At 37.2% G+C, this 27,753-nt stretch overlaps 3 protein-coding genes across 6 annotated transcripts; 2 read left to right on the forward strand and 1 right to left on the reverse strand.

Annotated features, from left to right (window-relative positions):
- Window positions 1-212: 212 nt before the first annotated feature.
- LOC306868022 (creatine kinase U-type, mitochondrial-like) lies at window positions 213-7,657 on the reverse strand. Of its 2 annotated transcripts, none has more exons than XM_079413994.1 (10): window positions 7,470-7,657; window positions 5,384-5,542; window positions 4,379-4,577; window positions 4,195-4,290; window positions 3,264-3,485; window positions 3,105-3,190; window positions 2,161-2,284; window positions 1,690-1,824; window positions 1,457-1,582; window positions 213-761 (listed from the first exon to the last, which is right to left on the reverse strand). In XM_079413994.1, the coding sequence occupies exons 2-10, from the start codon at window positions 5,533-5,535 to the stop codon at window positions 648-650; spliced, it is 1,254 nt and encodes a 417-aa protein (XP_079270120.1). In that variant the 5' UTR covers window positions 5,536-5,542; window positions 7,470-7,657; the 3' UTR covers window positions 213-647. The 2 variants fall into 2 exon arrangements, with proteins under 2 accessions (XP_079270120.1, XP_079270121.1); XM_079413995.1 differs by having other exon boundaries at window positions 5,384-5,563.
- A 3,279-nt stretch (window positions 7,658-10,936) lies between these two features.
- On the forward strand, window positions 10,937-18,395 carry LOC306867944 (putative adenosylhomocysteinase 3). Of its 3 annotated transcripts, none has more exons than XM_079413898.1 (17): window positions 10,937-11,238; window positions 14,006-14,117; window positions 14,223-14,366; window positions 14,458-14,558; window positions 14,900-15,002; window positions 15,104-15,198; window positions 15,312-15,418; window positions 15,545-15,661; window positions 15,751-15,814; window positions 15,948-16,036; window positions 16,124-16,194; window positions 16,286-16,380; window positions 16,490-16,588; window positions 16,810-16,878; window positions 17,146-17,224; window positions 17,336-17,456; window positions 17,555-18,395. In XM_079413898.1, the coding sequence occupies exons 1-17, from the start codon at window positions 10,951-10,953 to the stop codon at window positions 17,559-17,561; spliced, it is 1,761 nt and encodes a 586-aa protein (XP_079270024.1). In that variant the 5' UTR covers window positions 10,937-10,950; the 3' UTR covers window positions 17,562-18,395. The 3 variants fall into 3 exon arrangements, with proteins under 3 accessions (XP_079270024.1, XP_079270026.1, XP_079270025.1); XM_079413900.1 differs by lacking the exon at window positions 10,937-11,238 and adding an exon at window positions 12,844-13,177; XM_079413899.1 differs by lacking the exon at window positions 10,937-11,238 and adding an exon at window positions 12,854-13,234.
- A 669-nt stretch (window positions 18,396-19,064) lies between these two features.
- LOC306868348 (uncharacterized protein) lies at window positions 19,065-26,853 on the forward strand (the record flags this gene model as incomplete). Its single annotated transcript, XM_079414453.1, has 5 exons — window positions 19,065-19,880; window positions 20,147-20,199; window positions 20,284-20,348; window positions 21,166-23,857; window positions 26,714-26,853. Exons 1-5 carry the CDS (start codon window positions 19,114-19,116, stop codon window positions 26,851-26,853), a joined length of 3,717 nt encoding a protein of 1,238 aa, XP_079270579.1. The 5' UTR covers window positions 19,065-19,113.
- Window positions 26,854-27,753: the final 900 nt, after the last annotated feature.

A 27,753-nucleotide genomic window follows, 5' to 3' on the forward strand; every position in this document is an offset into this window, starting at 1 on the left:
TTGAACTCTCTCAAAAGCCATCTTGGCATCGGCACCCAAAGTCTAGTGGGCAGTACCGATATATAACGCCAGCTTTATTTTACATGGACTGGGTCGCTTCACGGGGGCAGTCATTTTGAAATCACATGACTAGCTGGAATCAATTAATCATGGCTGACTGCAAATAAAACGTTTCATCCACACCACTAAGTGTCAGTACAAGGCAACGTCCAGTGCAACATAAAAACATGACTGAGCACCTTTAATGTGAATTATTTCAGTGATAGTTTTGCTTTTCGCTTACTTCATGTAAAACAACAGTAAAATGTACAATAAAACACTCTCCGAGACCCTTCAGCAATTTATATCATTAACATCTTCAGCAAAAACATTGTTTAATTCTCTGACACCTGAGGCAAATCTTGAAAATGGCTATTATAGTATTATTGCAACACAATCAAGTAAGTTACAGTGTGACAAATTAATAGCGCCACATGAACACAATCATGATGTACGATACATTCACTCCTGTTTTATACTGGAGTGTGGTTTGTCTGGCGAAACACAGAGGCATGCTTATGGATCAGAATCAGTGGAATATTGAAGAAGGAAGGAACACACAAGAGGGAGGAGTCAGGAGAAGGGAGGAGCTAAGCAAGACTGCCAGTCTATTTAAACTGGCTGATGGGGGCGGGGATTTTGATGTCTTGGCCTCTCTCCAGTTTCCTCTCACATTCGATGAGGTAGTTCACTCCATCTATCACAGTCTGAACCAGCTGGACCTGAGTATATATTGATAGAGACAAGAAGTCACGGTGAAGAAACAGTTCACCCAAAAATTTAAATACTGTACTTACCACAATATATCGGGCCTGAAATTAACACTCAAGTGCGAAATACGACAAAAAAAAAAAAATCATCTTTGGAGAGTATTTGAAACACTGTTATTCACCAGTTGGCTAGTAACTTTTTTATTAATTCTAACAATGCCCAAAAACGCAATATGGTTTAGCATGATTATGAAATCACAAAGAATGCAGAGTAATTATACAAATATGTAATCTGATGTGCTGTGTGAAGTGCTGTTATCTTTTCGCAGTTCACAGTAAAAGATGCTTACAAAAATCTATATAAATTAAAATGATGAAATAGTGATACTGTAATATTTCTTCTTTAATTTTATAATTTGATTAAATTATAATAATAAATCTGTTTTCCCAGTTTTCTGCCTCTTTTTAATGAACTTTAAGGCAGTAATAATTTGATATCAGTTAAATATAATTTCTCACAAAATCCATTTTCATACTGTACATTATATAATGTTGTGATGCCTAAATTTACTTGTAACATTTAAAATGTTTTTTTTTTTTAGTATTTTATTTTTTATTTATTTAGACAAAGTAATGAATAACTTGAATATCATTATCTAATTTTTTTTTAAAACTTAAATATATTTGTTTATTGTGACACCACTGACCTCTGATTGGCCCAGCCTGTCCAGATTGGAAATATCAAAAGTGTTTCCAACAGCTGCGGTGTCCACTCCTCCAGTCCCCCTTTTCTGGAGTCGCAGGTTATCCAGGATCTTAGGTAAACGAGGGTCCTGCAAGAAAAAGTGAACATAAATATTGAAATGCATTCATATTAGCATCCATGTGACAAAACAAGGTGCAAAATTGTTAACATGACATAAGTTTATAATGCGAGGACCTTGCTGAGGCGAGGAAGAGTAACATGGACGCCAGCTCGTAGCCCTGTGCCCAGGTTTGACGGACAGGTGAGAACATAACCCAGGTGCTCGTTCCACATGAATTCCCAACCCTTCTCCTGAATTAGTCTCTCAACCTGAGAGACAAAGAGAGAGTCTTGTGAGAAAGATACAAAAGTGCTCTGTTTTAACTAAAAACAATTAAAAAGCTGCTCAAAAATAAAACATACGATATATATTTGTGATTCCCTTTTAGAATGAGCAACAGACTAAAACAGACCCACACACATAATTACACACAGATGCCCGTCTGGCAGGACGATGCGTTTACAACTGTATGTCCACAAAAGAGCATTGCTTTGAGCTGCAATAAACCCAGCTGCAGCATTTCTGCTGGATAAATAATGGAGGCTTGTGCACTTTTAACAGTGACTGAGAGCCACATGCTACACAATACACATACATGACCTCACCTCTTGGAGACCCCTGCAGAAACGCTCAAAGACCCTCCTCATGTTGCCCCCCTTCTCCATGGAGATCACACGAGTGTGGTCTTCCTCGTTGACCCACACCAGGAAGGTTTTCTCATTGTTGTGCCTGGAATTGACAGGCATCTCATTATTATCTTCTGCAGAAATATGTGGCCTGTAAATATATGCATGTGACGCCAAATGTTTTTGGATTGAATGAGGCTTTTGAAGAGATCTCCACCATTTTGATTCAGTCAAAAGAATCATATCAGAGGCATCTAATCTGGAATTGAACTACATTGGTTGCACTGTATATTTCTGATTCTGTAAAGAAAGAATCGACTCAGTCATTTGTTTGAGAATCTGACTCCACTGGTTGCGCTGTATGTTTCTGATACAGTAAAAAGGAGTGACTTAGAGTCATTCATTCGAGAATCGGATGGCACTGATTGCATTGCATATTTTTCATTTACTAAAACAACCAATTGATAAGAGTCATTCAGTTGGACTACAATAGTTGCACTTTATGCTTAACGCTTTGCTGCATTATTTAATATGCCAATATGTCCACATCGGCAAAATGGTTCTGTTATTTTTAAAATAAGAATCTGTTCTTGTTTCCCAAACCTAGTTACCATTGACCTTATTACATTTTAGTCTCACTTTTAGTCTCAAATGGTTTCAGAAGTGCTTTGTTAGCTCGAAAACCATCAGGGTATTAAATCAAAGGTAATTTCCAAATTGAGTCTAGCAACGCTGGGACACTTTCCCTTGCAAGCAGAAAGAAGAAGAGAAAAACAGAGGATGAATAATGCAGGAGATGTAAGTGAGCCACGGGTACACTCCGTGATCGATATCAAACCACAGCACATGGCCGTAGAGGTTGCTTCAAACTATTTCTGGATTAATGCAGGACATCGTTTGCCATCAAACCACTCAAAACTCACCAGATGCCTCTTGCGTCGGGCCAGTCGCGAGCCATGCCTGCACATGTCAGCAGGGGCGACACAGGCTTATCAAACAGGAAGTGATCCTAAATAGCAAAACGAAAGGTCAGCATGAAATCTTATTGAGTTAAATATCATCACATTTGTGAATATACCCACATCAATGAGCTGCTGCTGCTCTTGTTCGGTCATCAAAGTGAGGCTGTAGTATTTTCCAGCCAGATCCCCTTTTAGGCCTGCCAAGGCATCGATCACGACCCTCTCCACCTCTCTGCGCTCAGCGCGGGTGCAGGCCGGGGGCAGACTCAGGCCTCTGATGCTCCTACCTGTCCTGACTCGAGACGACAGCACGTACTTCTCATCGAATTGGCCTCCCCGTATCTGATGGGATGAAAATAGGATGAACATAATGGAAGTAACTTGAAACTGTAAGGCTTGTGTTTGTGACCTGCCTTTCCATTTAAAACATGTTAAAAAATACCAAACTGTTGGCGCCAGTAGCCTCATGGCAGTACGGAGATATATAGTGATAATGCGCTTCAGGCATCCAAAGTTCGAGTTCCCCTCTCTCTCTCCCACTTTGCTTTCTGTTAATTAACCGTGCTATCCAAATAAAGGCTAAAAATGCCCCAAAAAATTAATCTTAGAAAAAAAGAAGAATGCCAAACTATCATGATATTATATAACTATGTGCACTTTTCTTTTACCCCACAGTGTAATTTTGTGGTGGTGTAAATTACATTTTAAAGTTTCAAATTAAATTGCAAATGTATTTTTTCAAAAAATATTTTTTTCTCAAGATTAAACAAATAATAAAAAAAAAGTTTTAAATTAAATTGTTTATTTCATGCCAACGTTTTTTCATGCAATTTTTAGAAAATACTGGTGACTTGCCAAGGCTAATTCCATGACTAGCATTTTATTATTCCTCAATACCCACAATTAAATAGTATATCTTTATTTTTTGATATAATGAAATATAATTTCAGTATCATTTTGAATATAGATTTTCGGGAAATAAAAGTGCCCACAGTTCAAGAAACACTACTACTGTCAGTGTTGTATGTGCAAGTAAAACATTTCCTCTTACCTTACTAGAATCCAGGTCAGTGGGATGCTTCGTGTTGCAGGGGTCATAACCATTGTGCCTTTCTTTGATGACTGGGTTAAAGATGTCAGCAAAGACCTGCACAAAACATATTTGATGTACTTTTGTGCTCCAAATGTGCTAACCTCTTAATATGCCAAATGTGTGATATATAATATCCTCTTACCTCATATGACTCCTCATCTCCGGCCACCATTCCTACTGTCTTAATAAAGGGGTGGCCTGGGTTGTCCACGCCAGTTTGGATAGCCTGGTCCAAAGTGTAACCATTCGGAGTGGTTTTATCACACAGCTTTGCATATACAGCAGGAGTCAGGTGACTGGCCATACAGTTATTGTGCTTCCGCAAATCTGGATATTCAGCACTGTTGAGAAAAAGAACTAAGCTGAAAATCAAGGACAATGGCTGTGTCTCAGAACCAAACAAGCTGCCTACCAACACAGTTGTTGGGCCTATCTATCAAAACGGGCTTTTTGAGCGTCAAAATTAACCGCGTTCTGTACGCGTCAGATCTGAGCTCCCTAATAAAGCTCCCTATTACTGCCAGGCTGTTATTGAAAATAAGAACTTGTTCTTTATCAACTTGCCTGGTGGAATAAAGGTTAAATAAATAAATTAAAATTAAAACGGTGCTTTGAGCGTCATAACCGCGTTCCGAACGCGTTTTGAGCCGCTAACAAATGTCATAGACGCGTTCTGTACGCGTTAAAACCCAAGACGCTGTCTGTCTCGTGTTTTTTTGACACAGCCAACGTTCAACCACTACATGTGCATTTTTAATACAAAATGTGAATTATGATATTAATTGTATACAACATGTATTCAAACAAATAAATAGGCTAAATAAATTTGCACTGATCATCATTTTGTAATAGGTGTAAAAATAAAAGGGTTCATTCTACTGTATTTAAAAGATCTAAACGAAACAATTAGATCTACAATATAGAATACAAAATTTAAAAGGCATAATATAGCCTAATATAATATAATGCTTATTTATCGCTACGCGTCCGTGGAACTGAATCATTCCTGACTCATATGAATAATATTTGACGCCCACTTAGGCATTTGTGCAATACAATGCATAGTTTGTTTGGCATTCTCTCACAATATTTCATTGTTTTTTTGTAAGATATTGTCGTTATAAAACATTGACATGGCTGTAGTTACCTAGCAGGATAGATTCTCCGGACGTGCGCTCCTGCATTGACATGCTGCTCTCTATTCAGGAAGAATCCCACGGTCAGAGATCCCGCACCGACCAACGACAAGATTCCCACCTTCCTTTTACTGGACAAAATCCGTGCGAAGCTACTGGCCATTTTAACCCTACAGAAGCAGACGAGGTCTCTCCAGATGAACGTGGACAGACAGAAGGAGAGACACTAGGATTACTGGAGGATGCAGGGGAATGCTGCGGATATCTGCCCTTCTCCCAACACTACAGCCGTCTGATCACCCTCCCCTCCACAGATAGCAGCAGCACAGGACGAGATGAGCTTGTCCCAACCCTTACAGTAAACCAGTCAACAACCTTGAATATCCTTACACTTAGTGGGGTTCAATTTTATTAACGTCTTAATGAGTTTTTTAAGGTACCAAAAGGGAACATTAAATGTATTGTTAACCATGAAGCCACTGACACTGACAGCTCATCTGAACCTTGTACGTGACTTTGAAGCCCATTGGTTCATCTTTACCTGTGAAACAACATACACCCTTCTGCAGCACGCGCATGCGCGCTAGGGATTGGCTGATGAGTGGCCCCGTTGCATACATTATATGGTTATTTAGATATGGGTTGAGATTTTTTTTTTTTTTTTTTTTTTTTTTCTGTTGTATGAAAAAAAATTGTATGGGGTGGTGATGGCGCAGTGGATAAGACACATGCCTTTGGTGTGAGAGACCCGGGTTCGAATCCACTGTGAGACACCAATGTGTCCCTGAGCAAGACACTTAACCCCCTAGTTGCTCCAGAGGCGTGCGACCTCTGACATATATAGCAATTGTAAGTCGCTTTGGATAAAAGCGTCAGCTAAATGAATAAATGTAAATGTAAATGTATGATACCGTGAGTAGTTTAATTGCACTCTGGAGCCTTACAAGTTCACTTTGAGTCTTTAAGTGAAACTAAGAAGGTTAAAAATGCTAAAACAGATTCTGGCAGGGACTAGAAGGATGCCACAAAAATATAGTTTTAATAAAAATGTGTCCTTAATGTTATAGCCTAGTTTATAATTTATTTAAAATATTGATATATCTTCATTTTTAAAAAGCAAGACATTCAAGACTGTGCTATAAAGTGAATATTACACATTTTAGCTGCGTTACAATGTTTGTTTATGATGGCAAATAAATGCGTAAGCAAGTATATTTGCTTAAATATGTTTTCATATATTGAAGATCAATGAGTTTTCCACACAATGGCTAATGAATTTAACCCAGCATTTCACATTTGTGATTGAATTTGCTTTTCAGTTTGAAGGGTCTGAAACAAGTTATTTTAAATATAAAGAGCATATTGTTTTAACAGCATGTAAAACATTTAACAAGTGTGCTGTAAATCACGTGACCAGATACTGTATATGACCTCTGTCTCAAGACCCCATTAAAGAAGCACAGATATAGATAGGCTATATAGGATGATATTTGCTATAATATTTAAAGGGTCTGTTATTAATATATTGAAATTCTCTGTCATGATCACTTGCCAGCTGTCTGACACCTCTTACGCCCAATTTTGTCATTCCGTTGTCTTAAAAAATGACATGCTGTTTGTTTCATATGTGCTAATGTAAACTGGAAAACATTTGGGAACAAATGGGTTGACATAAATTCATCATAAGCCTGCTTTAGGCCTAACCGAGACAAGTTCATAACATTTACCGGTCTTAGTTGGGATGAAAATCCTTGGTTTAAACCTTTCCCCTAGGATACTATGCAGAAATCATTTGGAAAAAAACAAGAGAATTACTGTAGGCATAACAAGCTAAAGCCTGTATAATAATCCCTTACTGTTTTGTACAGCAAGCTGGTCATTATTGTGAGATTAAATCAGTGTTTAAATGATGCAAGGCAGAAATGAGTGAATTGCAGACTCTCTATAATACAGGAATATTTCCATTGAAATGCAGTGCAAACGTGGAATGTTTGAACAAGTATGTCATTCATCAAATGTAAAAGTACTCTAGTGGCGCTGGAAAATTAATGACACATTACACTGCTTGCATATTTGAAATGAGATTTTAAAGCTTACCGGGTAATTTTAATCCGCCGAAGTTGGTCTTATCTTTTGAAGTACAGTAGGAACCAGGAACAAGGGCAAAGTTTTTACTTTCTTCAATGCAGCAGAGCAGAAATAGGTGTGTCCGTTTTTATTACAGTGCCATGGCGTGTTAAGACTTCCTTTTGTTTGACCTGCCACTGTAACGCTCAAGTAGCACTGTGCCATTCATTCATTGGCTGGCTAATGCTGCCTAATGTTTCCTGGCAACAAAATCATGACTGGATTCCTTATCTGTGCCCGGTGTGATCAGAGCTGGGCATGAGATAATGAACCCAAAATCAGTTCAAAGGTCACTGGGACAACGGGATAAATGACACGTCTCTTTTACAATACTGTTACCTTGATGTCGTTAAAACCAACTAAACAATGTAACAAAGAAACTCTACAATATGCAAAAAATAAAAATAAATAACAAAACAACATTCAACTTAAAGCCATTATTGTCTTTATCATCTGTATTGTTTAATAACTGATAAATATCTAGCTGCTGAACTGTTGAAGGCCCCTGAAGTCTTAATGGAAAGCAAAAATGGAAACTACTTACAAATACAGTCAAAGCAAGAATGATATATATCATACCTATATATATATATATATATATATATATATATATATAATATATATATATATTTATATATATATATGTGTGTGTGTGTATGTGTTAAGCTTCTTTCAAACTTCTTTCCTTCTTTAACAAAAAAAAAAATTTTTCAGAACAGCTAAAAAAATCATTTTATGTATTTTCTTTTTGTTCTGTACGTATCCTTTAATCATGTCAAATTAGTCTTGCAAGAGTTGGATTAAAGTTCTTATTTCTTACTCGTTTCACTAATTGTATGAATAGTTCTTTAAGTAAAATCTATAGCTAATATGATATATATACACACACAAACATACATATATACATATCCTTTGTTTAGCCTGGATAATCTCTTTTGAGATTAAAAATCTCTAAAAAGAGTCCTTGCCAAGAATAGGCAGCAGTTATAATCACAAACTCACGAAACAAAAAAACAAGAAACTAAAACACACCTCATTGAGTCTTCTTCAAGTGACCGAATAATAGATTTAAAATGTTTACAGACTGTATATTGCTGTATTCTGTATATATTCTGTATCGCTGCTCCCCCTGGTGGAATTATTCTGCTATATACAAACATGGAAAATTAATTAGGCCCGTGTTAATAGGGTTTATAGCACAGCTTTATTTCAGTTTTATGACCGTCTGCACATCATGCATGTAATGAAACCCTGAAAATTTGTAAAACATTTTAAAATGTCACCCTAAACCGGTGTAGTAGAGTGCACCCTGGACGATGGGGCGGGGCGACACATTAAGGTGGGGTCGACACGTGTGGCTCCGCCCATCCCCAATTTCATTGGTTTATGATACAGCAGAGCTTATTGGTGTAGACGTTTGCGCATGAGCATTCTTTATATACGTTACACATTAAATATTATTATTAATATGAATGATCTACGCTGTTTGGCTGTAAGAAAATAAGACAATAATACCAAATAGCCCATCAGTGTGAACTGTGTAGATAATGAGAATAAAAACCTTGCTGAAACAAATTTTTTTTTTTTGCATATAGGCCTATTTTAAATGTTTTTGTTTACTAAAACAGCTATTATTAAATCTGAACTACATCAAATATTATTATTAATGTGCTTTAGTGCGTATTTACGCAATAGGCCTAAATGTTCATATATTTTCTCTGCAACATTTTTATTTATACTTTTATATATGGGATATATGCACAAATGAAATTACTGGGTTTGTGGCTCAATCCTTTAAAAAGTACCAGGAATCACTGTACTATATTAGGCCTACTGACTTTAGATCTTTAGTAGTTATTATAGTCATCAATAATAATAATAAAAAATAGTAATCACAGAGAAGGTCTCTTTTACTCATTAAGTGCTCACGTAGCCTACCTATTGCACATATTTAATATAGTTATGCAGCTCTATGTGGCTGCAATGATCGAGTGTTAATAACTGAATCTAAATTAATCCCGTACACAGATTAGAACACGCATTGAGGGATCAGATTAATATCTGATGTCACGGACACTTATTTAGGGCAGAGCGGGACACAAAGTAACACTTTTTCACTTCATTCTGGTAGACAGAATGGTTCACCTAATTACAGAACCACCCATACATATATTGTTAAGCTTTTTTTGTTTGTTATTGGATGGCTCTTGGATATGTCATAGTCTGCCTATGCACTGATTTTCAACATACCGTGTGTCCTGTCTGAGACTCATATTTTAGCCACGATTTCATTTAAAATGAAGGTCCGGACATTCAACAAAGGTTGATGAAAGTCTTATAGTGACAGCTAGGGATATGGCAGGATCAATAACCACGAAAGGTCCAATAGAAAGGGGCTTTACTATCTGTTTACACAGCCACCTTACAATTTAGAGATTTATGGATCAGTCAGTGAAAAATGTCAGTCTTAAATCTGTTAGTTGCTACACTTTTGAATGAAATTAAATGAAAGCAAAAACCTGTTAAATGGGGACACCTTAATCTCAGGAGACACATGGTTTCTGCCACTCTGTATTTAGTCAACACAACAGGCGAGTTTCCTGTAAACAGATATTTCCTCAAACATTGTTTTATTTAATGATAAAAAAAACACCACTATTATAGCTATATTTAAATCATAATGTCATACACAAGCACTAATTTAAAAGTGAATCTGAACTGGCGAGTGAATATAAGTATATTAAATAAAAGGTTTCGTTTACCTCCTGATAAACCCATAATTTTCAAGCAAACTGAGTGAAGGCATTGCTTACTTGAACTACCAATCAAAAGTTTGAACGTTTTTATTTTTTTGAAAGAAGTCTCTTATACTCACTGAAAATAAAAACATATTTGGTCAAAATACAGTAAAATAGTTATACAGTGAAATATTACATACTGTAGCTGTAGGGGTGAATTCAGAAAAAAATGAGGATACTTTTTGCCATTGAGATGATTGGGAAAAAAGTCCCAATCAACCTAAAGTTCAATTATAAAATGTAATTTATTCCTATGATGGCAAAGCTGATTTTTCTGCAACCATTATTCCAGTCTTCAGTGTCACATGATCCTTCAGAAATCATCCTAATAAGCAGATTTGCTGCTCAAGAAAGACTTCCTATTATTAACAATATCAAAAACAGTTGTTCTGCTTAATATTTAATATAAACAGCAACACATTTTGATAAAAAGAAGTTCAAAAGAACAGTTTTTTCAGCCAAGAAAAATAATGTAAGGACAACAGCATCAAACAGTAGTAAACCAAGCCCAAGGGTACCCCCCCCCCCCCCCCCCACCTCCATGCCATTCACACTGTTTCCACAAGCAGTTAGCGTGAAGGCAATGTTTAGACACCTTTAACACCCACATCTGTTCAAAAGAGGAACTTCAACACTCAACTAGAGACATTAAAATGGACAGCAGTCTCAACAGCAAACCAGAGGTTCAGTCTGCAACTCCACCAATGGAAGACAACAATAGCACGGAAGATAGTAGCCATAATGACGAAGCTGCAATTTCTTCTTCTCTGGAAACAGCTGGAAATGGAGATTCCTCACAACTACCAACAATTAGCTCTAAGTTACTGAGAATGCTGGAAGCAGCAACTAACCGGCGACCTGTGCTCACAAAAATGCAGTACAACGAGGAAGTGTTCGATGAAAATGATGGAATCATCAGTGAAGCACCAAGAACAAAAAAAGTAAGTGCAACTGAAGCTGAATAAATACAATGGATTTGTTATTGTTTAGTGTTGTGCATTATAATGTAATAACAGACTAAATGTAAGACATAAATACAATGAACTAATTCTATAAGTCTCCCATATTTGTAATATTACTTTGTTCAGTGTGTTCCTGTTTCAAACCTTGACTTGCATCACAAAAGTAATGTAAACTTAGGAAAGGAAGAATCATGAATCTTACAGTTATTTGGGTTCTTTACCTCCATTTGTCCTTGAACAATATACTTGATCCCTCGTTTTTTTCAACAGGAATACCCCTATAGAGATAGAGAGAGCTGTCAATTTCCTGTTTTATACCAGATTCTGAAAGGGTTAAATGTCTGTGCTGGCCGTTAGAGGTCATAGAAGTCCTGAGGTCAAACCTTGGAAAGGGAGAACCATGAATCTGAGTTGTTTAGCTTCTTTACCATTTTGTCTTTGAACAAGGCTCTTGATCAGTTGCCTCGATGAGAATTTCCTGTTAGCAACAGAACTGTCCATTTTCTTGTTTTATACCAAATTCAGAAGGGGTTAAATGTCTGTGCTGGACATGAAGCAGAGACCCATGAATCTGGGAGCTCTGTAGGTTCTTTACCAGCAATTTGTCTTTTAACAAAGTATTTGATCACAGGATGCTTGAACAGGCATTTCCCTAAAGCATCAGAATGGTCAATGTCCTGTTTTATACCAAATTCAGAAGGGGTTAAATGTCTGTTCTGAGATGAAACAGAGACCCATGAATCTGAGAGTGTAGGTTCTTTACTAGCAATTTGTCCTTGAACAAAGTGCTCGATCACAGTTTGCTTTAACAGGAATGTCCTGTTTTACACCAGATTTGGAAAGGGTTAAATGTCTCTGCTGGTCTGAACAAAGTGCTTTATCCCCAGTTACTTCAATGGGAAAGTCTCTAAAGCAACAGAACTGTCAATGTCCTGTTTTACACCAGATTTGGAAAAGGTTAAATGTCTGTGCTGGTCATTGGAGCTTATAGAAGTCCTGAGGTCAGACTTTGGAAAGGGAGACTCATGAATCTTAATGGTTTTTTGAATTCCCTTACTTCCATTTTGTCATTGAGCACTTGTCCATAGGTTGTGTCAAGGAGACTTTCTCTGTGAGAAGTGAACTGGTTGTTTTTTTACAAGGTGGGATAAGGGTACTACATCTGGGTGTAGTAACCTAAATGCACTGCATGGGTTTAAACGCCAAAAAGCCTAGAATTTGAGAGCCATTGAGTTTCCTTACCTCCACTGTGTCCTTAAACACTTGACCCCAGGTTGTGCCAAGGGGACTGTCTCTGTGAGAAGCAAACTGGCTTCAATATACCACAATGTGGTAGGGGTAAATAGAGTTTCTGGTTTGGTAAATTAAATGAGCTGGGTTTAAACCCTGGAAAGCATAAGAATTGAGTTGCCTTGCCTCCATTTTGCCCTTGAACAAGGCACTTGACCCCAGGTTGCTTCAAAGGACTGTCCCTTTTGTAAGAGAACCACAAAGAACAGCAAGTAATTTTGGATACAACATGCCTGCTAAATGACGTGTAACCGAATAACCTGTTCTTGATCATTATTAATAACCCTGAACAGAGACACGGGCTGAACACAGACCAGTGCTCTTACAAGTAGCAGCTCAGTGGCACTGGGCCAGAATTAATAAATGACTTGTGGGAACTTTTGTGACCTCATAGACTTTAATCATTGTCGAATCATGTAAGCGGATAGAGATCTCTGAATTTATTGTACAGGCTCTGGTCTCACAGTGTAGGATTTCATCTGACAGTGGACCCATGCTTCTCTAGCCTGCTCATTTAACATCATGGCATGACAATTACCATTGTGGTTCAGCCTTTAAATGCTTACGTGGGAGTTATTCTACGCATTTCTCAAGAGGATCAGACACCATGAGGAAAGTCTACAGCCTGGTTAGTCACACTAAAAACAGGGAATCAAAAGATGCTGTGTTGTCTCTTAACATCAAGGTATTTCCAGAGAAGTTGCTTTTTCTCAGAATTAGGTCATAAGTGTGTTTTTTTGTGATTGATAGAAATTTATATTCATTAATTTAGTCATTTTGTCCTGAGTGGTGTTATATTATTAGTTTATTGACTATGAAAACACAAACTTAATTTCCAATCCCAGAGTAGACTGTGAAAAGGTTTGGTGCTCAAGTTAATTTTTATTCATTACTTGCTAATATAGTTAAGCAGTATCAGCATTTTGATATATAATCACATTTTTGTTGGCAGGTAAAACAATGGGATTACTAGTGCTAACCCTAACAAACTCGTAATTATGATGCCGTGTTTAATTTCAAGTTTTCCTTTGTTATTTGTTTGTTTATTGTGTTTGTGAGCAAGTGAAAGTTACTGCATATTTGGTCTATTAGATCTCTTGTCTGTATCTGAAACATATGTTTCTATACATTTAGTCCCAACACTATTTTAATATTTCTACCATTAGTTATGAGTCTACTTTTAGAATAAAGGGGTTATAATTTTTCTATTATTTTGAGAAATCACATTAAGATTTTGGTTTTCTGCAGGAAATGGATACATTCGCATTCAAATATCAAGATTTGGAATTAGATAAAAGGTTGACAACTGTACAAAGAAATTAAAATGTTTTGGTGGTAATGCATTTGTATATATCGAATACTACATACAAAAAATACATATTTGAGGCATTTTAAATAGATTTTATTTTAAATATACAAAAAAAAAATATATATATATAATAGTTTTTTTCCTTAGCAAATCCAATATCCTGAGCAGACACGAGAATTTGACAGTCGATTAACAAAGACGGGACGCCGCTCCCTGTCCCACTCTATTTCTCATTCCTCTACAGACAGCAACAGCTCAGGTAGATGCCACACAAATTCCTTCAAACTGGAAAATTTATATTTTTGGTAGTTCTTTTTTATTTTCATCGCAATCTTTGATCCCATTTTACTTTCTCATTTTGCAGGGGGTTCAGATGCAGAAAATCCAGAAGATGAGGTCTCTCCTCGAAACATGCAACAGATTAACTCTAAAGGGAGCAAGGAATTCTGCATCAAAAATATCAAACTGGCAGACTTTGGCCGCCGTGAGATAGAACTTGCCGAGGATGGTAGGCATACAGTATGGTTTAAAACACATAAGCATTGTACAATATTCAGAAAGAAATGTAATAAATTTGTGCATAATTTTATTAATTAAAGAGATGACTGCACTAATGGCCTTGAGAAAAGCTGCCCAGGGAGAGAAACCATTGGCAGGGGCTAAAATAGTGGGATGCACCCACGTCACGGCCCAGACAGCTGTAAGTGTCTTCCCTTCACGGCATTTTAAATGTATACTGTATCATGCTAAAAAATTCACACAGAAACAAAACCTGTTTTACAAGGTTGACAGCACCAACATGAAACATGAAACCCCCAACACCTCCCATATCCCCCTAATAAATATACATTTAAACTACTGTTGTACTGTTTGGGATCAGCAAGATTGAAAAATGATTAAAGTTACCACAAAAATATTAAGCAGCACAGCTGATAATAAATGTTTCTTAAGCACCAAATCAGCATATTAGAATGATTTCTGAAGGATCATGTGACATTTAAGATTGGAGTAATGGCTAATAGATTTATATACTTTTTTTAGGTGCTGTTTGAGACTCTGATGGTATTAGGGGCTCAGTGTAGGTGGGCAGCCTGCAATATTTACTCCACTCAGGATGAAGTGGCAGCTGCTTTAGCAGAGCAAGGTAAAAGAAACTCAATCTAATTGTCATTCATTTTCTTTTTGCATGTGACTATTTACCTTCTTTGATTTCTCCCTCATCTTGCCCTCTGCTCTCCATGGCAGATTTTCCAGTGTTTGCATGGAAAGGAGAATCTGAGGATGACTTCTGGTGGTGTATTGATCGCTGTGTAAATGTGGAGGGCTGGGAGCCAAACATGGTACAAGTGCCTTCAGTGATATGGGACCACTTTCCCTTCAAGGATCAATAGTATCTCTTATCTTGTGTTTTCACCTGTAAATAGAAGTTTGTTAATGGTCTTTTCTTCTTTAGATCCTCGATGACGGAGGAGATATGACACATTGGATATACAAGAAATATCCTCACCTCTTCAAGAAAGTCAAGGGTATCGTTGAAGAAAGTATCACAGGCATTCACAGGTTGGGTCCCTTTCTAATCCTGGTTATTTGTCACATTTGTGGAGAGATGATTACACTGAATTGACACTAGGGTGTTTGACAATGAAACTTACAGCTTTACAAATGTTTTTGCATCACATTTATCAGACTTCATCACCTCTCTAAAGCTGGAAAACTATGTGTGCCAGCCATAAATATGAATGACTCGGTCACTAAACAAAAGTTTGACAATCTCTACTGCTCCAGGGAGTCAATTCTGGATAGGTAAGATAACAATACCAGTGTTTCTCCATTAAATTCACAGTATTTATATGATTAAACGTATACTTTCTATCTTATTCCTATTCTCTCAGTCTGAAAAAGACTGCTGATATCATGTTTGGGGGAAAGCAGGTGGCCGTATGTGGATATGGAGAGGTACGACTCCTGATTCCAGTAAATGATAGTTTCCATTGTCAATATGCCACTTGAGAGCGGTGTCCATCAACCTGCAGTAGTTTAGTATTGGCCTCTGTTTTGTGTGCGTAAGTGTAAATATTGGTGCCCACAGGTGGGAAAAGGCTGCTCTGCAGCTCTAAAAGCGATGGGATCTGTGGTGTATGTAACCGAAATCGACCCCATCTGTGCTCTACAAGCATGGTAAGATATTAGTTATTTGAAAGAAACTATCCAAAGAGTTATATTTTCTACAGTATCACTCCTGACAGCCAACTATATTTCAACTAGCATGGATGGCTTTCGACTGGCCACACTAGGTGATGTTGTCAGACAAGTGGACATGGTTATCACCTGCACAGGCAAGTTGCACAATATCATAAATAAAACAAGTCTTTGCTGTAATATTACCTTATACAGTTTGCTTTGACAGCGGACCCTTTGTCTACACAGGTAACAAAAACGTTGTTGTGAGGGAACACATGGACCTAATGAAGAATGGCTGCGTTGTCTGCAACATGGGACGCTCTAATACAGAAATTGATGTCGTAAGTGGTTGCAGGACGCGATAAAACACACAATTAGTGATGACAACTGCATGCTTGTAATTTAATTGTTTGCATTTCTTGTCATTTGTGTTAACTTTGGAATTTTCAGAGCAGTCTAAGAACCCCAGAGTTAATATGGCAGCATGTGAGAGCGCAAGTGGATCACATTATTTGGCCTGATGGCAAGAGAATAGTACTCCTTGCAGAGGTAAGAGAATACAGAATACTATTAAAAATATAAAACAAACATATTTACCTTATTTTTCAGCATGTTAGGAACAATTTGTGCCTCAAAGCAATGGATCTAAGAGAATGTCCTACTTGTGTAAAACATGTTAAGCTATAATCGCCATTTACTCATTACAAACCTCATGGCATATTGGTCATTAATGTTAATGGCATAGTTACTGTTTTACCATTTGATTCTAGGGCCGTGTCCTTAATCTAAGCTCCTCCACTGTACCCATATACGTGCTTTCCATCACAGCCACCACACAGGTATGAAAGCAGTTTGCTAATACATTAATTTTTTAGAGGTTTTAAGTTGGTAGCCTAAAGGCTAGTTATTCTTTTACGTAGCCTACACATTAGCTGGGCATAGCAATAAAACTTTTAAAAGAACATTTGCATTTAGTACAACACAATGTAAATGGGAAGCATGCCAGTCTTGGGCTATAGTTGGGTTTAAAATTGTTTTGTTGATACTGAATGGATAGGTTGTCTCCCTCTTGTTTACATGTTTAGCTTTCTGTATACTTTTTGAAGGCTTTGGCATTGATCGAGCTCTTCAATGCCCCTGAGGGCCGTTACAAGCAAGATGTCTATCTTCTTCCCAAGAAACTGGGTAACAACGCAATGGCCAGAATTTATTATTGTTCATCCATATTTCATAATGTACCAAATCATATTTGGATAAAAATGGCATCACAAACTGATTCAGTACTTTGTGTACCAGATGAGTATGTTGCAAGCCTGCACCTGCAGACCTTTGACGCACACCTGACTGAGCTCACCGATGAACAAGCCAAATACATGGGCTTGAGTAAATATGGCCCCTTCAAACCCAGTAACTACAGGTGATGAATGTGTTTAAAAATTAAAATTAAATTATTGCATTTATAGATATGTAGTGTGAAACATTTAACGCCTGCTTTGTGCTTTGGCTTGTTTTTAGGTATTAAGTCTCATTGTAACTCATCATCATTTAAAAGAAAACAGATGGATCTATGGGCAGAAACCGATTTGACTCAGCGGGGATTTCATTCATCCTGCTCTTCACCAACACATGATATTACAGGCTTGACCATTAAGGGTCAGAGCGTACAAATATAAAGTGAACTATAGCACTTTTTCCTCTTGCTATTGTACTGCTAACCATTTTAGAGAAGGTGTCCATTCTGGTTTTATACAACATACATTACCACTAAAACTTCCACAAAGTAAATAATTACATAAAGGTAAAAGAAAATGCAATAAAAGAACATAGCGTGCTACAAGTATGTTATTTAGACCCTTGCATGGTTCTCTAATAAAACACTGTATTCTGCTAAGTTTGTTTACTTCAAAAATATAAAACCTGACAGGGCAAATCCACTGTTTTTGCTACAAATGACATGGATAACATTATTCTTTAAACACTGAACACTGACACTTAACATTACACATGAAACCTGGAAACACAAACTGACAGTATAGAATGGAAAAGAGCTTGGTGTACTCACTTTAAGTCCAGTAAAGGGGTAAAGGGTAAACATTTCCATAGAACATCTGTCCTTCAATCTTGAAGTAGGGAAAAATTCCTCAATGTGCCTCTAGATGGAGGTAATGTAAAAGAGAGCAAGTCTTTGGCAAACAAGGCAAAGAATGCCAGGGATATTTGCTTTTCTAGCAGCAAGAATCTTGTTTGCAAGTTTGCAAGACAGAAATTTAGTTGATTATACTTTTCCTCCACTGTATCTTTTGTGTCCAAGTAGTTTAATAAAGGTATTTCCAAACAGCACAGCCTGTGCTTTCTGAAAGCTGCGGTTTTCATGTGCTACCAAAGCTTCCTTTTTCTGTTACAAAATATAAGTCTCTTACAAATATGGTTGACCGAGTTTTAGTTTACTACTGATAAGCAAAAGAAAGGGTTTGGTAATTCATTTTGGAACGTCATTTTGTGTAATATCACTCTATATTTTATTATATGAAAATTGCTTTTATAAACAGAAATTATAAATATATTTATAAATGACCACAAATCCAAGCCTTTAAAACATACCCGGAAAAAGCATGTGCTTTTTTTAACATGCTGAAACTATTTAGCATGTGCACTACTGACTTAAAACATCACCCAAAATTTAAATTCTGTCATCATTTACTCACCCTCCAATATTACAAGAAAACAGTTTTGGAATGACATCAAGGCATGTAAAGTGAGTAATCAGTAAGTGATGACAGGACTTAAATTTTTGTGTGAACTATCCCTTTAATCACCTCCTTAATGACATTGACACATACATTTGCTGTGACTTTGTATGCATAACAATGTTATGTTGTTTGAAGCGTGCCTCTAACATATTTTTTCATGGGTCCTCTGAGCTTTGACTGCATAGCTCAAGTTGTTTCTGCCCTAAATATAGAGTTGGCTTTTCCCTACAATGTCAAATGTAACTTGATTCCATAAGTTAAGTCACAGCACGTCAGTTGCTGGCTGACCGGCTGAGTTCCTCTCACTCTGTGCCACACTGCACGATGGAGTCTGTGGGAGTGCTATGCAGCCCCACTGGGGCCAGCTCCAACCTACTGAGCTTGCCGGCACCCTGCCCCTGGGATGAGGATGAGGAGTCACTGGGTCTGGAAGGAATCAAGCCCAAATCTTCACCCATACCGAGACGACGGAGTTCAGCGTCTTCCGATGACTCCCTGCCTCCCCCTTCCAGCAGCCGAAGAGTATCTTTTGCTGATGCCTTCGGTTTGAATCTTGTCTCTGTAAAACAGTTTGATGTCTGGGGAGTAACTGACCCATCAGGCTCTCTGGAGAGTGACTTGAATGAAGATAAGGAGTATTATATGGTTCCTCTTTTCACTCTTCCACAGACCTCTGAGGAACTAGCCTTGCGGGTTCACGAGCAGAAGCTAGAACTCGAGAGTTTGGAGTTGCTTTCTGGGACCACCACCCTAAGAGGAATCATTCGTGTGATGAATATTAGTTTTGATAAAATGGTCTATGTACGTACCTCTTTAGATTCATGGAAAAGTCATTTTGATCTGTTGGGAGAGTACGTACCTGGGTCAAACAATTTTGGGATGGATTGTTTTTCCTTCAAACTCACTCTAGTACCCCCATTTGGAGAAGAGGGCACTAGGGTCGACTTCTGTTTGCGATATGAAACATCTCTAGGCACTTTTTGGGCAAACAATAATGAAAAGAACTACTCTCTGTTTTGTTGTGAAAAAATTAAGGAGAAACCCCAAAATGAGAGTGAAAACAGAAGAAAAAGCTGTCTGAAAACAACCAGGTGAGAGGTCACCAACACATCTGTTGCATAAATAGTAATGAATGTCAAAATAAATATTTATAAAATGTTAATATTACTGTACTTTTATCAAATTTATCAATAATGCATACTAAAAGACTTGATAACAATTGCTACAGTTTTTAAATGTCAGTGACATGCCAAAGTTAATATATGTTTAAAACTACAATACTAAAGTGGAACTCAATGAATTATGCAACTATATACATACTGCCTTTTCCACAATTCTTTATTGTATAATTTTCCAGCCCAAATGTCTCTGCTTCGACTGTTCCAGCAACAAACAATGAAGAATTTCCTGGTAACTGACCTCCTGAAAATGACTTACAACTAGATTTGGAAACACTATACAATTTTGATAAATACATATGTTTTGTTTCCTCAGATATAGATCTAAATTCTGGATCTCTAAATGAAAACTTTGAAAAACTTGAAAGCAAGGAATTAGTGGTGAGTTCTAAATTTTACCAAAGATTCATCCACTATCAACTAATTGTGTGTTTTAATGAAACAATTTTAGCCTCAAATTAAATAGGGAAAACAATTTTATAAATTGTTCTGTGACACTGGCTGCATGTCATGTGGTTACTGATGTTAGGCTTTGACAAGTGTTAGTGTAACATTACAGTATGTACTGTCCCAAACAAGACACATGATAGGACATGCTGTTCAGGGTCGCTCTGAGACCATCAAGTACTGTTGTTAAAAGTAAACTCAAGTCAATGAGCATCATTCACTAAGCATGTGCATTGCGTATGCACAATTTCTTTGCGTGAAACCTGCATATGAACGTTTTCACGAACAAATCATGATTCTCTAAAACTTTCATAATAAAATTTATTCTACATTTAAGAAAAAAAACATAGGAACAGCTGAAAGCACATGCCACGTCTGAAGACAGTGTGCATGATATGGGGTTGCGCGGAGTATATCTTTGATGAAAGGCTGTAAGGAAAGCGTGTGCGTAAAGTCCTTGTATGGAGACGGCATGTTTTATGCAAATTACTAACCTTATGCATGCAGTGGTTCATTTAGAATACTCCAGAGTTTTCGTGAGATGTTCGAATATGTGAATAAATGCGAATAATCCAAGCAATTATTAGTGAATGAGACCCAATGTCTTAATTAAACCCATCTTAAAAGTTAAAAAAGGTATTTCAATAAGATTTATTTAAATTGTTTAATTTATTTAAAAAGTTATTTAAATTGTATTTACTGAAGACAGCATTTCATTCAGTATTTTTCACATTTATCTCTTTGGAAAAAGGAGGAAATTAACAGAAACCGCAGCCGAAGAAGCAGAAGAAAGGCTGCGCGATTAGCAAAAGTCAAGGAACACTTTGATAAGAGGGAAGAAGAAAAGAAACAAGGGACCAAGACCAAAGAAAGTGAAGGTACAGGAGACACCAGCATGCAGGAACATGCATCATTGCTGGAGAAGACATCATGCAGTTCCCTATCACAACAAACTGCTCGACCACCAACGTGTAACCAAATATCACCCTCTCTAACTGAGTCTCTTAAATCTGCTGAGTATAGTGGAGATTCCACTGACATCATCAGCCAAGCTCTAACACAAGAAGAAGACAACATAATCCACTCCAAGACTAATTTATCCACAGCAAACACAAATTTACTCCTTGAAGACTCCATCAGTTGTGATGAATCAATTGCATGCTCTGCTTCTGAGGTCTTGGAAGACGTCCAATCTACCGCGTGCATTACTGACCAACCAGTTTCAATCAATCAGGCTGCTCCTGTATGCCAAAATCCTGACTTGTCTATTTGCAAGAATGTTGAAAAAGCATGGAAGGACTTTGAGAAGGATGCGAAGCAAATAATTAAAAATGTGGAACTAAACTCTAAGATGCATGAGGACATGAATATTAGCGATGAGAAACCAAAAGAGGATGTGAGTTTGAAAACTAATTCAGAGCCTCAGCTGTGCTCCCATGGCTTCACATTTGGGACCATTGTAGCTCCACTTTATCATCAGGTTTTTAAAAACATGGAAAAAGAGAGAAAAGACTTCTTTCCGAAAGCTTTAGATAGGTCATTTAGGAAACTAGAGGATGCGAGTCGAAGAGCGGTCACAGCCCCTGAGACCACAGACATTTGGCCAGAGTCTTGCCTGTCTACAAAACAGACAATAGATGATATTAATGTTGGCGTCTGCAAAGAATCAACACAACAGAACTCAAAACTTACAATAAACCCAACCAAAAAACCTCTTCCTGAGCCAAATGAGAGTAAACATGTAGAAAATGCAGAAGCTTCTTTCAATCAAAATGATTGTATCAGTAGTATTAGAGAGTACCCAAGAGACATCACATTTACTGAAACAAACCCTCCAAAAGTTACATCCAGGCAGCCAGATCCTCCACTAAGAGAAGTTTCAACAGTGTGCACAGTCACACTAGCTTTGACCGAATGCTCCATCCAGGATGATCCTTGCCAAAGTCTTTGTTTATTTCCCCAACAAGGACCAGAACTTTTAGTAACAACAAATCAAACAATAGAGTCAGGTACTGACAGCCTACCTGAACAGATTCATCCATCAACCACAGCAGTTTTGAAAACTTCATCATGTTTGGATAATCAGCGGTCCTGTATAAAAACTGAAAAGTCGCAGAACCAGGAGGACCCTACAATTATCCACACCAAAGAGGAGAATATTTCTGAGCAAACAGAATATTCAATCAGCACTTCTTGCTTTCTAGGCCACACTCCAGAGGACCCCAAAAGAATCACTTTAGGTTCCTCTAATGATAAATTAGAGCCTGACTGCTGTGAGATGAGATCGAGCATTGAAAAACTTGAAGAAATTTCTTACTTAGCAATAGCAAAAGCCAAGCCAATAGAACCATATACAGAATTGGAGAACACACAGATAAATATGAGCGATATTTTGGATAGCTACCAAATGAATGAAAAGGAGGAACAAATTCTCATGGGTTTTTCTACGACTTCAGAGACGGAGAGCTCAAATATTATTAATTTTGATGCAGAATATAACACATCAATGATTAAGGAGTTGGAAGAAATTCACAAAATGAAAAATTATGAAAGCCTGGAAGAGCAAGAAGAGGGAAGTGGAAATCAAATTAAGCAGATGGACAAGCAGAAACAAGAGAAAGACCAAGAACAAGAAGATGCAGAAGAAAAGCATGAAAGCAAAGGAGTAATAAATAGCATTGAAGATGAGTTGAAATACATAGATGATGAAGAGGACTTGGATGCAATGGAATCTGAGAAAGAAAAGAAACAACAAGCAGATGCAGATGATCTGCTTTCTCTTGAACAAGATTCAGATGAACAGAAGCAGATCATTAGTACCAGCACTGTTGAATCATTACCACATCATATTGACTTAAAAGAAATAGAAAGTCTAGGTGAGTACTCCGAAAAAGAGGCCATTCACGTCAACCTTGGATTAGAGATCTGTGAGGAAACTGCTACATCTTGGCAAGAATCATCTCAAAAGAGTGATATCGAATTCAGTGGAAGTACGCAAGCTATGGCGAATGATTGGAACTGTTTTGAATGTATTGATAATGAAGAGAATGTGTCCTATGAAAGTATGAAAAGTGACTGGAAACCTATTGATGATGTAAAAAATATGCTGGAAAACATGGAATGCCTGGCAAAAGACAGAGATCTTGAAAACGTTGAAGACAATACCTCAACAGAATCGCAGATAGATGACGAGATGGAGCTGTACCTGAACAGTCTGAGGAATTCACAGCAGTCAGTATTCAGAGAAGGTGCAATGAGTGGAAGCTACTGCAAAAGACCCTCTTTGAGCAGAGGGAGGCCATTAGCTATGCCTTCAATCTCAGAGTCTGTGGATGAGGACCAGTCGAATAGTTCCCTAGAGGATTTAACAAATATGGAGTACAACATGGAGCTGGAGAGAGCTACACTGCCTCTAGTGGATGGGAATGAACATGTCATTGGACGTAATGTCTTGTGGTGGAGAGAGTTTCTGTCCTATGGCAATATTTCAAGGGTGACTGGATACACATTTTTGTTGATAGTGTTTTTAGTCACAGCATATTATTATGACTTCATTGCATGTTTTGCCCTATATATTATTACAGTGTATTGGATGTTTCGTCAAGGGGAGGAACAACCACTGAAAAGCTCTCGGAAAGGTGAAAGAGGAGTGCAGTAAATATGATTTACTCATTAACATTTGTTGGAGAACTTAGAAATGTGGAAGTGAATCCAAATATGTGTTGTACACATAGAGTTGCTGTACAACAACAGTGGATTATGTGGGGCTATTTATCACACAAAAGTGCATGATGGCAAAGACATGATGATCATAAGATGACTTTTGTAGAATGAAGGATTGTGAATAAACTTTTACATTAATTTGTCATTTGCATACAAGTATGCATACAATATCACAATGCTCTTTAAAAAGAGATGAACATACAGCAAGAGATCATATGGGGTCTATATATGTAGAAATGGTTGGGTTCTGTGCTAATGGTGCTTGGTACAGTGATGTTTAAAGGACCACTGGGTGAGTGAAAAATTTGAGAGATTATAGAGGATTAGTCTTGAAAAAAGGATTAGTTATGCATAACTTTAATTTCATGCCAAGTACCTGATTGGATTATGATTTATATACATATAGGCCTAATGCATATACAAAACACATAACTTATCTATAACTATAACCTGTTTTTTTTTGTAATAATCATTTTTGATTCAATCAATCAAGATGAATGCCCATGTAACATATGAAGTGATGATAAAAATGAAATGCACTTTTTCTGTTGCAATTATTTTTCCTTACTTGGTCGTACAAATTTACTAGAGTTAATCTGTTAGTTAATTTGTCTGGTCTATTTACAGTAAAACTGTTTGAGACTACCTTTTTCTAAAGACATCAAGGATCAATATCCTCTTTTGTTTCAATATACCAAACATTCTTAACATCTCCAAACTGACCAGCTTTTGCTTCATAAGGACAGAGGTATCAGAGGTGTCATATGACACAGGTGTGTAAACATAATGAATAAACCATGCAAAATAAACCATAATTTACATCATTATGCACTCAAAATAGATAAGATTAATGGATTTTCTTTCTTTCTGTTGTCTGTAAATTTGCTTTGTCCAATCAACAGAGTATTTTACTGTAATTCAATATTGTGCACCTGTTATTATTTCCAGTTGTCTTTATCTTGTCCATTTATTGTTAGACATCATTCATGGAACTGGCTTTCAATGAACAAACAAATGAACTATGATCTCATCCCCAGGATATTAGGCTCTGCAGTTCACAGAAATAAATATGACCACAGATCTCTCCAAACAGATTTTTTTTTTAGCTGTAGATATTTTAGGAATGTTTTAATTGCTGGCCATACAGTGAAAGTCATTGGGGTCCATAGCAACATCAGACCTAAATGACTTTAATTGTATGGAAATAAAAAGGTAATTAATTAATTAATTAGTTTTAAAGTAATTTATCTAAATATTGTCTTTTGTGTTCCATAGAAGAAAGAATGCATAAATGAGGGTGAGTAAATCACATAATTTTCACCTTTCTGTGAACTTTTCCTAAGGTCATCTTTAGAACACTATATAATTTCATGGCAAGATGAATGACTGCATATTTATAAGATGATAAAATAAGAAACACTGCAGTTCATGGGGAGGAGTTTGTACAGTTGAGCATGGTAACTATTATGGGATTATCACTCCCCATGATGACATTTTCAAACCCAAGGGGACACACAATGGCATTGTGGCTCCAGGTTTGCTAACGGTTGATGTACCATATAGAGTACTGACAAGATAATATGCTTACATATATGGTTAATCCATTTTTGACATTTTTCCCAGTGTTAAAAGTGTCCTACTTTACCTAAATTTACCTTATATAGCCTATATTTTGCTATGAGAAATTGGTAACAGCATCACAAACGTCATACTGTACATTATAGTAATTTTTAATACATAGTTTTAACATGATTAATCATAATTTGAAAAACTACAGCAAAATAACTTACTGGGTCATATCAGAGTCGTTGAAAAATGTTTCAACAGCTCTGGGTCAGACTAGTTGGGTGTAGTGAGGTTTACAGTACTCACAGAGTAGCCCAGACCTCTGTGGGGTGAAATGTGACAGAACTCACATTCTCTTCTCGCCACACAGGATTCCAGAGCGCCGATGTGATTCTCACGACCAAACACTAGAAAGACCTAGGCTACCTTACGTGGATCATTTTCAGCAGTGGGACTCCCTGCTTTGACCGCCCCTTTATTCGTAATCCTGTGTAAATGTAAACGTCTACTATGGAGCGAAGGAAAGCTGTGAATGAACATCTTTTCTTCTCACGCCACACTAATTTCGGCACGAAACTACAGGTAAGTTGTTTATACTCAGGCCAAGCCAATCACAGCGTGACAAAGTTTTCTTTTAAATTAATATTAAGTTCTTATAAATTATATGTATAATACATTTATATGTATTATACATTCATACATACATATACATACATATATATATATATATATATATATATATATATATATATAATACATATGAATATAGGGCTATTGTCACAGATCAGCCAGGCTCATTCACCTCCCAATCACAACGCACTCCTTCACCTGAGTATTAATTGTACATACCTGCACTTCATCAGCTCCCTCATCAGCCTGCACATAAAAGCACACACCTCACACTAACTCATTGTCTGATCTCGTTTTCTTTTGAAGTGGACTGATGCTACTACAGCTACTAACCTGTGTATTTGCCTTGATCCCCTACTTACCCCTTGTCTCATCTCCAGCGTGTTCTTCACAGCTCAACTCCATCGTCTGTGTCTCCAAGGATCTCCACGAGTGTGTCCCCCCTGTCCGGGATTGTGAGGTTTGTGTGCTCCGTATCCCCTATCCACGAGTTCCTGTGAAAGCAAAGGATATTCCATGATCTCCCTCATCGTACTACTATACCTGTTCATTGAACTTGTTACTCACCTCCATCAGCAAACCGCTGACCCCACCGATTGCAATTAAAACTCACCTGTTGTATTCTAACCATCTGTCTGAGTCTGCTTCTCTAACAGCTATATATATATATATTAGGGGTGTCCTCGACTAAGGATTTTCATAATCGAATCTGAATTTTCGAATCTTGCCGATATTCGACTGAGAGTCGAATCATATGTTTTGGGGGCGGGGCAAAATACATTAGTCAGACATAAATAATTACTGACTTTAATGCAGGGAAGATGTAAATAATGGTTTTAATGCTTTTGTTTTGATTAAAAGATAGTTAACATTAAACGTCAGCGAAACCCTAAGAATTCACAACATTTTTTACAATATACTCATTATAACGTTATGTAGGCCTACATGACAATTGTTAATAATGTTCTGTATTTCTGTTTTGAGCTGCACGCGCTGAAGATTTAAATCAATGGGATTTAACTCATCATTTATATAGAGTACTTCGTTATTTATACAACATTTCGTAAATATAAGATATCTGCACGAAATGCCCCGAAGGCACATGAACTTGTCCGCGTGCCTCTGAATGAACTCTTTTGGACGCATTCTTCATGCAACAACGTGCAGAAACACGGCAACTAAACTCTAAAAATTCACAGCGTTTGATTATAATAATGTCCTCATAATTATGTATATGACAGTCCCAGTCATAGTTATTAATATTCTGCATCGCGCTAAGAGATATTAGGCTAATCACCGTAGTACTACATGAAGCGTTTTACTGCAGTGTAACTCAATTAAATGCATCATATACGAGATAATATATGCTACACCATATATATAAACTGGCTGAAATGTTTTGAAATCACTCGTACCCTAC

Source organism: Barbus barbus, assembly GCF_936440315.1.
Source record: "Barbus barbus genome assembly, chromosome: 50".
Lineage (NCBI taxonomy): Eukaryota > Metazoa > Chordata > Actinopteri > Cypriniformes > Cyprinidae > Barbus > Barbus barbus.

Coding starts and splice junctions, on each gene's coding strand:
- LOC306868022 (XM_079413994.1), bottom strand. CDS start 5,535: ATGGCCAGTAGCTTCGCACGGATTTTGTCCAGTAAAAGGAAGGTGGGA. Junction 3,191..3,263: donor AGCAGCAGCAGCTCATTGAT/GTGGGTATATTC, acceptor TTTGCTATTTAG/GATCACTTCCTGTTTGATAA. Junction 1,825..2,160: donor TCTGCAGGGGTCTCCAAGAG/GTGAGGTCATGT, acceptor TTTGTCTCTCAG/GTTGAGAGACTAATTCAGGA.
- LOC306867944 (XM_079413898.1), top strand. CDS start 10,951: ATGGACAGCAGTCTCAACAGCAAACCAGAGGTTCAGTCTGCAACTCCA. Junction 14,367..14,457: donor GATAGAACTTGCCGAGGATG/GTAGGCATACAG, acceptor TATTAATTAAAG/AGATGACTGCACTAATGGCC. Junction 15,419..15,544: donor AGTATCACAGGCATTCACAG/GTTGGGTCCCTT, acceptor CACATTTATCAG/ACTTCATCACCTCTCTAAAG.